This window comes from Lynx canadensis, chromosome C2 (genome assembly GCF_007474595.2).
Source record: "Lynx canadensis isolate LIC74 chromosome C2, mLynCan4.pri.v2, whole genome shotgun sequence".
Lineage (NCBI taxonomy): Eukaryota > Metazoa > Chordata > Mammalia > Carnivora > Felidae > Lynx > Lynx canadensis.
This window is the reverse complement of record NC_044311.2, coordinates 92,504,856-92,518,860: the sequence shown is the minus strand read 5'-3', so window position 1 is coordinate 92,518,860 and position 14,005 is coordinate 92,504,856. Positions and strand designations below refer to the sequence as shown.

The 14,005-nt window shown below is 41.4% G+C and overlaps 1 protein-coding gene across 1 annotated transcript in view; it reads right to left on the bottom strand.

Moving 5' to 3' along the window:
- Positions 1–12,598: 12,598 nt before the first annotated feature.
- HGD (homogentisate 1,2-dioxygenase) overlaps positions 12,599–14,005 on the bottom strand; it is a 49,143-nt gene continuing 47,736 nt past the window's right edge. Inside the window, exon 14 of the mRNA XM_030329377.1 lies at positions 12,599–12,945. Coding sequence (XP_030185237.1) covers positions 12,796–12,945 — 150 coding nt within the window. The 3' untranslated portion in view covers positions 12,599–12,795. The remainder of the gene's footprint in view (positions 12,946–14,005) is intronic.

The window sequence follows — 14,005 nt, the reverse complement described above, 5'->3', positions numbered from 1 at the left end:
CTGCAGAACAAAGCCGTTCCTACTAATCCCAGGATGACTCATTTGGATGTGAACTTGTCGAAAGCTTTATGAAAGTCTAAATATATTATCTCTATTAGTTCCCCTTTATGCACATGCTTGAGGAGCCAGTCTTAATAATTCCATATCCGTGTACGTCATCCCTTCCTCTCTTTGGGACAATATTACTTCTCTAACAGGCTGGTTTGTTTAAGTACTGTGTCTTTTTACCCTTTATTATGGACCCTGCCTGGTGAAAAATATTACATTCATGCTCTGATCCAAATCTCTTTGGGTCCATTTCCTGATTTATTTTCCTTTTTCTTTTTTCTCATTCCTGGTGGGCACTTGACAGTCTTCTCGTGACTTTGGGGAAGCTACAGAGTAATGGTTATTGCTACATTCTTCAAGATCATTAATGAAGTAATTGAGGATATTAGAGATCTGTACGAGAAACTATTTTGATCAAAGATGCATGATTTAAAGATATGGACAGCACTTGAAAATTAGTAAATTATAAAATACCATAAATATATTAAAAGATTCGAGCTTTTCAAAATGTCTGCTGCTACTTTCTACCTTTGTATGAACAAATAGAATTTTATCATGTTTCTTAAAAAATTTTTTTTTAATGTTTACTTTTGACAGTGAGCGGAAGAGGGGCATAGAGAGAGGGAGACAGAGGATCCAAAGCAGCTCTGTGCTGACAGGAGAAAGCCTGGTGTGGGGCCCAAACTCACAAACCATGAGATCATGACCTGAGCTGAAGTTGGACACCTAACCAGCTGTGTCACCCAGGCGCCCTTATCATGTTTCTATTAGAGGATCCGTTTATACCAACAGTTATGATTGTAATCCTTCTACTAGTCTCCCTTCTGGCTGCCTTGTTTATTGCCATTTCCCCTTCTGCTGATATTCACTGTGGCCTGGAGGGACACTGATCCCTGTCATCTACCCTTCAACATTCCAAGAAAGTGCAGTGTGCATCGATCTCATCGCCAAGCTTCAGGATTTAAAAGATTAAAGTCAACCTAAAGTCTGACATTCAGTCATTTGAATATTGCTGGTGAAACATCTGAGATTTCTGGAGCAAACAAACTTACCATTAGAATTCAAGTTCTTAAAAAAAAAAAAAAGAATTCAAGTTCTTTTCCTCCATAATTACAAGGAGTATTATCTTAGCAGTTTTGAGTCAATTCTTTACTTCTATCATCAATTGCATTTAAATCATTCATCTCTTATTTGATAATTAGGCTCTAAAGAAAATGGGGAGTGGGAATGAGGAAGGAGGCAACTGGCTGAGTCTGCTCCAGAAATCAATGTAGGAGGGACTCAGGGGGTACCAGTCTGATATGAAATTGTTGTGAGTAGGAGGAGAAGGTGAAGGAACTTCTCTTGAAACTACATCTGCACAGGTAAGCACATTTTTTTCTACTTATTTTCATAATTTAAGAAAACAAAGTTTGCTAGAGAGGGTTTTATTTATGCTTTATATAGGATGGAGACAGCATCAAAGAGTGTTACTATTTTAAAAAAGTGTTTTTGAAGTTTATTTATTTATCCTGAGAGAGACGGAGACAGTGTGAGTTGGGGAGGGGCAGAGAGAGAGGGAGAGGGAGAATCCCAAGCAAGCTCCACAGTGACAGTGCAGGCCCAATGCAGGGCTTGAACTCACAAAACCGAGAGATTATGACCTGAGCTGAAACCAAGAGTTGGACAATTAACTGACTGAGCCACCCAGGCACCCTGAGTGTTACTATTTTTTTATGAAGTGACTTGGATGAGGGTAGATGGAGATAAGGGTGGCCAACTACCCTGCAGCTATCTATTAGAAACTGGATAGGCAGCTTCTCCTTCGAAATCATGCTCTAGAGAAGGGGTGGCACAGAAGTGTTTGGTCCTATCAGGACCTTTGGGAGGAGACATGGTGCAGGCTGCAAGGAGAATGAGCTGCTGTTGGTCTGCAGGTTCTAGGGATGGTTGGTTTCCTGGAGCCACAGGGGTGAAGGAGCCTGTGTCTACTGAATTCTAGTAGGACATTGGCTGTCAGGTCTCCTCTGAATTGATCACTTCACTGAGCTCAGTCATGTACTAAGCATTGAGGATACTTATATAATAAAGATACAGCTCCTTATTGGAGGAATGAACAATGGAGAAAAACAATTATAGCAGCCAACACTTAATTAAACTTTTGCTTGTGTTCTAGTCACTAAGTTAAAGTTAGGGCTTTACACATCTCACTGCATGCCTTAAAATTCCCCATGATGCAGAGGGATTTAGAGAGGTTAACTAATTTGCTTGCGTCCTGTAGCTAATAAGGGCTGAGTCAGAACTTAAATCTGGGCAGGCTGACTCCAGAGGGCATATCTTTAACCATTCTTTGGACAGGATAAAGACTGACGCTGTGTGGAGTCCAGTACTGAGAAAGAATACCTAACCCAGCCTGGAGGGTTCAAGAGGTGGCATCTTTAAGAGTAGAGACTGCCACTTGCACCTTTAGATTTTCTAGCACATCCACAGGTATATAGAATGTTAGAGCCAGAAAAATCTTTAAAGATCTGCTAGTCTCACAGCCTAATTCTATAGGAAAGATTTTGACAGGAGAAATGATTTGTCCGTTTCTTCAAGAAATCCTAATTTGAGGATTAGAAATCTAATGCTTTTTTTCTTTTTCTTTTAAAATTTTTATTTAAATTCTAGTTTGTTAACCTACAGTGCAATATTGGTTTCAGGTGTAGAATTCAGTGATTCATCACTTACCTACAATACCCAGTGTTCATCACAAGTGCCCTCTTTTGTACCCATCACCCATTTAGCCCATCCCGCCCCCCAACCTCCCTCCATCAAACCTCAGTTTGTTCTCTATAGTTAAGAGTCTCTTATGGTTTGTTTCTCTTTTTTTGCCCCTTCCCATATGTTCATGTTTTGTTTCTTAAATTCCACATATGACTGAAATGATACGGTGTTTGTCTTTCTCTGAGTGACTTATTTCACTTAGCATAATACATGTTAGCTCTATCCACATCATTGCAAATGGCAAGACTTCATTCCTTTTTATGGCTGACTAATATTCATATATATATATATATGTGTGTGTGTGTGTGTACATATATATATATACACACACACACACACACACACATACATACATACTTACATACAAACATACACATACACACCCCATGTCTTCTTTATCCATTCATCAGTTGATGGATGCATGGACATTTGGACTCTTTCCATAATTTGGCTATTGTTGATAATGCTACTACAAACATTGAGGTGCATGTACCCCATCAAATCTGTATTTTTGTATCCTTTGGGTTACCTAGTAGTGCAATTACTGAATCATAGGGTAATTCTATTCTTAACTTTTTGAGGAACCTCCATACTGTTTTCCGGAGTGGCTGCATCAGTTTGCATTTCCACCAACAGTGTTAAGGGGGCTCCCCTTACTTTCTCCACATCCTTGCCAATACTTGTTTCTTTTGTTGTTAATTTTAGCCATTCTGATAGGTGTGAGGATTTCTTCTTTGGAAAATGTCTATTCATGTCTTCTGCCCAGTTCTTCACTGGATCATTTGGTTTTTTAGGTATGGAGTTTGATAAGGTCTTTATATATTTTGGATACTAACCCTTTATCAGATATGTCATTTGCAAATATCTTCTTCCATTCTGTAGGCTGCCTTTTATTTTTGTTGATTGTTTTCTTCACTTTGCAGAAGTTTTTTATCTTGATGAGGTCCCAATAGTTCATTTTACTTTTGTTTCCCTTGCCTTCAGAGACGTGTCTAGTGAGAAGCTGCTCCAGCTGAGGTCAAAGAGGTTGCTGCCTGAGTTCTCCTGTAGTCTTTTGATGGTTTCCTGTCTCACATTTAGGTCTGTCATCCATTTTGAATGGTGTAAGAAAGTGGTCCAGTTTCATTCTTTTCCATGTTGCTGTCCAGTTTTCCCAACATTTTATTTGTTGAAGAGACTGTCTTTTTTTTCATTGGATATTCTTTCCTACTCTGTTGAAGATTAGTTGGCCATATAGTTGTGTATCCAGTTCTGGGTTTTCTATTCTGTTCCATTGATCCATGTGTCTGTTTTTTTGCCAGACAATATGGTACTGGCACAAAAACAGGAAGCTAGGTTTTGATTAAGAACACTGGCTCTGATTGTCCATGTCACCTGTTTGTGATGAAAAATGAGACTTGGGATAATTGAAACAGTTGCTCACCAACCTACTATTTGTACTTCATACAAACAGAAGACTTGATAAGGCATATTAATAAGGATGTATTTGGAGGAATCAGGCAGATGTTTGGAGCATTTCCTGTATAAAGCAAATATTCGCAGATTTGTCTCTTGTGGCTGTGAGAGTGAAGATGTTAGGTTCAAACCCAATGCCTTCTGTATTGTTCTTGCTGGATTCCCACAGGAAGGTATCCCTGACAGGCACCAGCTTGCCCACCAACACCCAATAGCCCTCCTTTCCTTCTGATAGAACCCCAGTTTGTACAGGAGGTTGCTGGAATTCCCTTTTTCTCAGGCAAGGTGTACATGATCCCAGCTCCAGGGAATGAATTGGGGATTGTTCTAAGTGTGGACATGGGACCCAGTTCTGTGCATAAGACATAAGGAGGATCTGCAGGGGAGGGCTTCCTTTCCCAAATAAAAAGGAATTTCCCAAGGAGAAATCCTTTCTGTTCCTTCTCCCTTTTGCTTTCTTCTTTTCCTCTGACCAATAACATGGATATGAGGCCTAGAAATGGAATGAAGATAAAACATTTGCCAAAAATAGTGGAGCGGAAAAGCAGAATGAACTTGGGTCTAGGATCACTTCATGTCCTGACCTGCCAACCTCAGACTTCTTTTATACAATAAAGTCCTAGTTGTTAAGCTAATCCTAGATTTTCAGTTTTGCAGGTTTTTTTTTCTTACAGTTGAATGCACTCTTAATTGATACCATGTCTTTTTATTAAGAGAAGTCATATCATAAAGTACACCTGTCCTTCAGGTTTTAATTTTATTCATAGGATCCAAAATAAAGGTAGTAAATGCTTGTGAATGAGCAAAACTGCCCCATCTGTTAAATTTCTTTTCCAGGGAATGTATAGAATTGCATACATTTGGTTTTTACAAGGTTGATAGTGCTGTGGTGAGTTGTGTCGAAGTTTCTGATATCATTTCAGATTTATTTATTTGTTAAATCTGTTTATTTATTTGTAAGTAAGTAACCTCTCCATCCAACGTGGGGCTCAAACTCACAACCCTGAGATCTAGAGTCCATGCTTTTCTGACTGAGCCAGCCAGGCGCCCTATCATTTTGCATTTAAAAAAACTGAGAATAGGCTAATTAGAGTCCCAAAGGCCTACATGATTAGTTAAGATTCCTCCAGGAAAAGCTCTGTAGCTAGTCATATGCAAACTACTTACATCAAAGTGTAGATTCTGTCTTAACTTTCACTTTAATTGAGCTATTAATATGCACTGTTGAGATCTTAAATTGAGCTTTAATAAGGTTTTCATGTTTCAAAACCTAGAAGATGTCAAAAAGGAGGTGGTACTTCTAAATTTTCTACACTTTGGGCTTCTGTTACTTACTGCATTAGAATCATCAGCTATATGCTTGTTTATTTAGTGACAAGGACCTTGGCTTACTCATTCCAGTGTCACCTGCAGTACGTGGCACAACAGCCTCATTGAGTCAGGAATGAATAAGTATTCACTGAGTCACAGTAGCAACAATAGCCACTAACAATAATAATTGCTAATATTTCCTTATGCTCACCGTGTGCCAAGATTAGTGTGGGTGCCTTCAGTGCATGGTTTTATTTCACCCCCACCAAATCCTTGTGAAACAGGTAATTTCCTTCATTCAAATGAGGAAGGGAAGGTTTAGAGAGGTTAAGTCACTTGCTCAAACTTATTCAGCACGGTCTTGGGCCCAGAATCTTGGATTCCTTATGAAGAAGTATCTACATTTTACAGTCGAGGAAACAGCAGCTCAGAGAAGTTAAGTAACTTGGTCAGGATCACACAGCTCATAAGTGGTAGAGCCTGGATTTGAACCCAGTCTTGTTCTAGCATCTGTTCTCTTAACTATGCACTACACTGGCATGCCTCAGATTTTTGATGCAATTATATAAAGTTGGTTATATGAAATTGAAGGCTAGTTGATCAGTAAATGTAATGAAGAACTTTAAAGGTCAGCACTCAAGCCTTTTTTTTTTTTTTTTTTTTTAGTAGTAGTAGTAAGATATCTTTCCAAGACAGAACTTCTTTCAAATCCATAGTGATAACTTTTTTGTCACTCTGGTACAGAAACTACACATTAACTTCTAACTTATAAAGAATTTACATCTAGGCCTTAGGTTTCCTAACTCCTCTCTTTCCCACACTCTTCCCGTGTCCCACCTGGGTACCAAATTTCACTCTTTCTGGAGGGAGTCAGTGGCCCTTCTCACCACTGCATTTGAAGGCTCCTTTCCTTCCTGGGTAATACCTCCAACACAGCCCATGCCCTCCCCCCGCCTTTTTTTTGAGCAAAGTAATAGAATTTATTGAGAGAAAGTGTAAAGCTCTCAAGAATGAGAGGGCTCCCAACTGGGTTGCCGCTGGGGATTTCTGTCCCTGGCTTTTTATTGGGACCTTATCAGAAAGTCTGTGAGAATCCACACATGGCACCTAGCCCAGTCAGGTCTGGAACACGTTTATCTTATCCTCTTTATTCCCCAAACTCCACTGCCACTGCCTCTTCTTCAGTCGTGCACTTGTAGCTGCATCCTGCCTCCCTGAAGTTCCCTTATCTCCTTTTCTAATGTAACCCTTTCCCTACTCATTCCTCCCCCTGGAATAGGGCCTCTAACTGCTGTTAGGCAACAGGGACGATGACCAGCTGGCTTCTTCAAGCTGACAAGGGATGGTGTGGGGGTATGGCAGTCTAAGTTTAAGGGTTGGTCAGTCGAGTGGCCCAAGGTATGGTTCCACAGGAAGCCTGACAGGCAGCAGGTGGCACAAACATCAGCAGACACAAAGACTTATTCTGTTTACTGGGAGATTTAGGGATATTTTTCACCTTAATTCTTCTCTTCCTTTCAATCTAGGAAGCCCTGATTCAGACCAGGATCTAAGGTTGGAAACAGAAGGTGTTTTATTTTTTTTATTTTTTTTTTTAACGTTTATTTATTTTTGAGACAGAGAGAGACAGAGCATGAACAGGGGAGGGGCAGAGAGAGAGGGAGACACAGAATCTGAAACAGGCTGCAGGCTCTGAGCGGTCAGCACAGAGCCCGACGTGGGGCTCGAACTCACGGACCGTGAGATCATGACCTGAGCCGAAGTCGGACGCTTAACCGACCAAGCCACCCAAGCGCCCCCAGAAGGTGTTTTAGATACTAATCTTAAGGTAGTTTCCAAAACAGTGGTCCTTAGCCTTGCCTGTGCATTGGAATTGCTTGAGGAGTTTAAAAAAAAATTCTCATTTGGGGTAAGAATATACAATGGGAAAAAGACAATCCCTTCAACAAATGGTGCTGGACATTGTCAACAAATTGGACATGCCAAAGAATGAAACTGGACCACTTTCTTATACCATGCACAAATATAAACTCAAAATGGATTAAGGACCTAAATGTGAGACCTGAAACCATAAAAATCCTAGAAGAGAGCACAGGCGGTAATTTCTTTGACATCAGCTATAGCACCATTTTTCTAGAAATGTCTCCTGAGGCAAGGGAAACAAAAGCAAAAATGAACTATTGGGACTACATCAAAATAAAAAATCTTCTGCACAGCAAAGGAAACAACCAACAAAATTAAGACAACCTACGGAGGGGTGTTTGGGTGGCTCAGCTGACTCTTGATTTTGGCTCAGGTCATTTTCTCATGGTTTGTGGGATTGAACCCCATGTCAGGATCTGTGCTGACAGCACAGAGCCTGCTGGGGATTCTCCTCTCACTCTGTCTCTCAAAAAGAAAGAAATAAACAACAACAACAAAAAAAATCACTTAAAAAAAAAAAAAAGACAACCTATGGAATGGGAGAAGATATTTGCAAATGTCTTATCTGATAAAAGGTTAGTATCCAAAATATATAAAGAACCGATACAGGTCAACACCCAAAAAACAAATAATCCAATTAAGAAATGGACAGAAGACATGAACAGTCATCTCTCCAAATAAGATATCCAGATAGCCAATAGACACATGAAAAGATGCTCAACATCACTTATCATCAGGGAAATACAAATATGAGATATCACCTCACACCTGTCAGAATGGCTAAAATCAACAACACAAGAAACAAGTGTTGGTGAGGCTGTAGAGAAAAAGGAACCCTGGTACACTGTTGGTGAGAATGTAAACTGGTACAACCAGTGTGGAAAACAATATGTAGGCTCCTCAAAAAGTTAGAAATAGAACTACCCTACGATCCAGTAATTGCACTACTAGGTATTTACCTAAAAAATAAGAAAACACTAATTTGAAAGGATATATGCACCCCTATGTTTATTGCAGCATTATTTACAATAGCCAAGATATAGAAGCAGTCCTAGTGTCCAATGATAGATGAATGGATAAAGAAGATGTAGTGTATATACAAAATGAAATATTATTCAGCCATAAAAAGGAATGAAGTCTTCCCATTTGCAATGACATGGAGGGAGCTAGAGAGTATAATGCTAAGTGAAGTAAGTCAGTCAGAGAAAGGCAAATCCCATAAGATTTCACTCCTATGTGGAATTTAAGAAACCAAACGAACAAATAAAAAAATTAAAAAGACAAATTCAAAAACAGACTCTTAACTATAGAGAACAAACTGATGGTTACCAGGGGGAAGGAGGTGAAATAGGTGATGGGGTGGGGGGAGTAAGAGCACATTTATCATGATGAGCACTGAGTAATGTATAGAATTGTTGAATCACTTTGTCATATACCTGAAACTAATATAACACTGTATGTTAACTTTATCGGAATGAAAATAAAAAACTTAAAAAATAACTTAACAAAATTCATTGGCGCTCTATCCACACTATTCCCAACTTAGTTGATCTGCAGTATACTCCAGGCACTTGGAGTTTTGGAAGCTGCCAGGAGATCCAGTATACAGCTGAAGTTGAGGAACACTGTGGCTACAGCACGATTTCTCTACCTTGGCACCATTGACATTCAGCCCTGGCTAATTCTTTGTTCTGGGAGCCTGTCATGTGCACTACAGAATGTTTAGCAATGTCCCTAACCTTTATCTGCTAGATGCCAGTAGCACTTTCCTTAGTTGTGACAATCAAAAATGTCTCTAGACTTTGTCAGATGTCTTGGAGGAGACAAAACCCTACTGAGAATCACTGGTCTGGAGCCATTGCTGTTGTCCAAGCTACTGTGGAGACTTCTGTGAGAGAAGTTTCTCCAAAAGAAAAAAAAAAAAAAGGGAAGGTTGGCTTCTATTTCACCCTCTCAGACAGGAAAATACATAATAATGCCAAGGGGATCAGTCAGAAAACCCTCCTGCGATTTGAGGAGAACTAATCAGGGTGCTTTTTTTTTTTTTTTAAAGAATTTTTATTTCTCAGTAAAGAGATGGTATATTTCTTCAGGAGTGTGGTAGAGGAAGGTGTTTTTGAGAATAGGGAGTTAAGGAAAGGATACAGATCTTTCTAGCTGATCTGAAGCACAACAGAAGGAAACTAAATCTTTTTTTAATTAGCATGAACAGCCTGGCCTGGGGGAAATATTGTCTCTTGCTGAGGAGTTGCTGCCAACAAGATAAAGTGGAGGAGATAAAGCCCAAGGGCTCGGACTGGATGGATGTAAATGCTGAACGTTTCTTCAGCTCTAGGGAGGCTTGGCCACCAGACTGGTGATGGAGTGAACAGAAATAGATGAGAGTCTGGGTTCATGGTTAAAAGCAGAGTTAGAAGAGCTTGTTCTGGAAAGACTGGAGTTTGGGAATAAACTATTTGAGTGGTTGTCTTAGTTTGGGTCATCTGAGAGAAGAGCTCAGGAAGCACCACAGGACAGTGGGGAAAGGAGGGGAGGGAAGCTAATAAGAAGTACATTATTGGGCTTTGCCACCATGGGCAGTGGAGCTTAATTCTTCTGGAAGTTGCAAGGGCCAGGGCTGAGCACAAGCCTCAGAGGTGTGGGCCAAGAGAGCTGGTGTGTTTATCCATGAATTCCCATTTGTCACTGGTTGATGGCTGTGCTTAGGGCCACACAATTCCAGCAGTTTTTTTGGGTTTTGGTTTGGTCCTCGGGCAGAGTTGCCAATGTGGTGCAGGCAACTAGAAGCGGCTGGTCAGCACTGGATGGTTCTTGCAGGTGGGATATAGGTGGGCCACTAGCAACTTCTGCCTTAGTGGTCAGTTTCAAAAATTTATTTAAAGCTATTAACTGCTTTGCTAATTAACAATGTTTAATTTTTTTTTTAATCTTTTTTTTTTTAACGTTATTTATTTTTGAGACAGAGAGAGACAGAGCATGAACAGGGGAGGAGCAGAGAGAGAGGGAGACACAGAATCTGAAACAGGCTCCAGGCTCCGAGCTGTCAGCACAGAGCCCGATGCAGGGCTCGAACTCACGGACCGTGAGATCATGACCTGAGCCGAAGTCGGACGCTTAACCGACCAAGCCACCCAGGTGCCCCAACGATGTTTAATTTTTAATAAAAATGTCTAATATAAAGACAAGGAACATCAGGAAGGCACACTGACCTCTGTCACCCTCAAAGATACCCACCTTACTGTTTGAGACCATGAGATATCACTGCCAGAAGCCTACCCATCATCTTGGCCCTGTCCTCAACTCCTCCTTCCCTCACCCCTTGCATACAGATCCCTAGCACCATCTTTCAGGTCTACTCCAAAGCACTCAGGAATTTATCCACTTCTGTCTCTGCTGCCACCTCATTAGTCCAGGACAGTGCTGTCTTTTGCCTGGACTGTTGCAATGGCCTGCTCCTGGGCTCCCCACACTAGCTTTTCTTTTAGTTCCTTGAACCCACTAGGCTTTTATTTCGGAATGCTCCTTCCCTCTACCACACCCCAGCCCAACCCTACCCTTCCAATGATTTGCTTCTTCCTATCTTTTAGGTTTGGCTGTCATTTCTTCATTGAAGATCTCTTTTAAAGAATGATCTCCCCTCCCCATCTGCTATTCCTATCTCAGTTCCTGTTTGTTTTGTTTTGGCATGTTTCACAATTTATAATTATTTTGTTTGTTTATTTCATCAGTCTCCCTCTTAGAATGTAACCTCTGTCAGGGCGAGAACCATATGTATCTCCTGGACCACCATATCCCTCATAGAGTTGCCAGATTTAGCAAATAAAAATACAGGTTTCTGGGGCACCTGGGTGGCTCAGTCGGTTAAGCATCCAACTCTTGATTTCAGCTCAAGTCATGATCTTATGATTTGTGGGATTGAGCCCTGCATTGGGCTCCGCCCTGACAGCCTGGAGCCTCCTTGAGATTCTCTCTCTTTGTCTCTCTCTGCCCTTCCCAGGCTCATTCTCTCTCTTTCTCTCTCTCTCAATAAATAAATAAACTTAAAAAAAAGACAGGTTTCCATGTCCACTCTTGTACTAAAAATTATTCAGGGTTTATCTGAAATTCAAATTTACCTGGGCATCTTTTGTTTTATTTGGCAGCCCTGGTTCCTAGGCCCTGGTACATAGCTGACTCTCACTACCTGTTGTTAAACAAAAACTTAGTAGCAGCATATCAAAATTGATACTTGGGCAACACAGAGGAGAGAATGTGCTAAAACTATAGAACTAGAGTGGTGAAAAATACACTTGCCATTCTTTTCTGTTCTGATTTGCCTGTTTTCTCTCTCCAAGAGAACCTAATCAGCTCACCCCAGAGCCTTGGACAGCCCAGTCCTTGGGAGGGATGCCGGCCACAGGAAGGGAGCTGTTGGGCATAGTGTTTGTATACCTCACTGCCTCATTTTTGCTGTGGTTCTGTGCTGGGACCTTGATCTTCTTTGGTTCTGGTGTCCCCAGACTGTGAGCTCGCTAAGGGGAGAGATGACTTCTTCCTTCTCAATCACTCACCCCCAGGGACTCACTCTGTAGATGACACGTAGCAAGGACTCATTGAATGGCTCTCAAGTGGTATGATCAATGAATGAATAGTAGGGGGGCTAACCACTCTGGTTTGACCGGGCCTGAGGGTTTCATGAGATATGGGGTTTTCAGTGGAAAAAACAGGACTGCTGGTCTCCTCACTGAATGATGCTCACTCTTGGTGGCTGGGCTTCTTGTCCACAACCAACTATACTGGCTGCTACATGACTATCATAATTAGCCTGCTGTTCTGGCTGCCCATCTGTTTTAGGAAGACACTGGATGTTTGGAGCTCTGCTGACCCCCTGTGCTTCCCTATGCCTGGGACCTTGGCCTTGGCTTCAGCCTCAGTTCATGGTCCCTATGTTGGCCTGTCCTTCCTTGTGGTCTGTGGTAAACACCCTGGATTTGCGCTCCTGGAATAAGGGTATCCAGGCAAACTCATGTGAAAAGACTCTTGATCTTGAGCCAATCTCATGGACTGCCCCCAGTCCTGGCCACTATAGGTATGTCTCATCACGACCTGATTATGACCAATTGCTACTTCCACAGAATACCAGTCAAGTATTTATTGAGGAATTAAGCTGACATAGAACTTTCCAAAAACATTTCTACAAATGTCTGAGTTATTTGCCTGTGAAAAAGTGAGTTCTCATTTTAACCGACCCCCTCCCCCATACTGCCAGAAGGCATGATATTCTAAACAAAACCACACAAATCCATTCTCAATGATGATAGCACTGCTTCAGTCTCAGTTAGGTCCTGCTGGGTTCCTGGAATTGGGAGTGAAGTGGCTCTTGAGAGGTTCCCAGCACTTGTAGTAATTCTCATCCAAACAATTAGAGGTCTTGAGCCCCCACTTGGTGACGGCCATACTTAGAGAAGACTCAAACATAAATGCCTGTAGGAAATGGGGGAGGGGACAAAAAAGAAGTGAGGTGGATAATAAAATACATTTGATTAGATGTCAAGAGAAAAGATGTAGGTAGGCAGAATCTTTGAATAATGAATCATGTGTGCTAGCAGGGTGAGGACAACAGGCTCACACCTTGGGTTCTGGCTCCAGCCCTACCACTTCTAGGCGAGTGATACCTGGTGCAAGACCCTTACCTTCTCCGAGCTCCAAGTTTCATTCTATACAATGGAATTGGGCATGTAAGCATCACATTGTCCTTGCAGCATTATGGAGCTAAATATGCTAGATCCAAGGGCAGAGGTGGAAGAGTTTTAGGAATATTCATCTTCTTAGGAGCCATCACTTACTGTGGCTAAGTCCCTGTGGGGAGGCCATAACCCCCATTTTTGCAGAGGAGGAAACTGGCTCAAAGCTGGAAGTGGCTTGTCTTAAGCGATAGTAACAAGAGGTGGCAGAGCTGAGATTTGAGTTTTGTTCTTAAGGACTCTGACCAGGAGATGGCCTGGGAAAAGGAGAAGGAGGTAAAGAGAGAGTGAGGAGGAAGAGGTGGAGGAGGAAGAAGAGGTGGAGGAGGAGGAGGAGGAGGAGGGAAGGAGGAGGTAGGACTGGCTGTAGTACTTTTAAAAAACCTATCCCAGAAGACTGAATGGTTGATGTCCCTCTGTGTTCAGGAGGTTTTTGTCCCCAACAGAAAGAATATGCAAGTGCTCTGTGCAGCTTAGACATTCTAGCTTCACCAATTGCTGATTTTCCTACCATTGTGGCTTTTAAAAATAAAACAAAAACAAAATAAAACCCTATAATTCTTATGTGTTCACATTATTGGAAATTTTAAAAATACAGATGGACGAAAGGAAGATAAAAGTTGGGTCACAACCCAGAGAACCCATGTTAATGTTTGGTATCTAATATACATTAGCTTCAGGGAGATGATTGTCCCTGCCTGACTTCTCACCACAGGCTTGATATGAGGACCGTATCAGATTGTGTGGAACCACCGTGCACATTATAAAGCCCTATTCAGATATAAGGGTTGTTATTACGG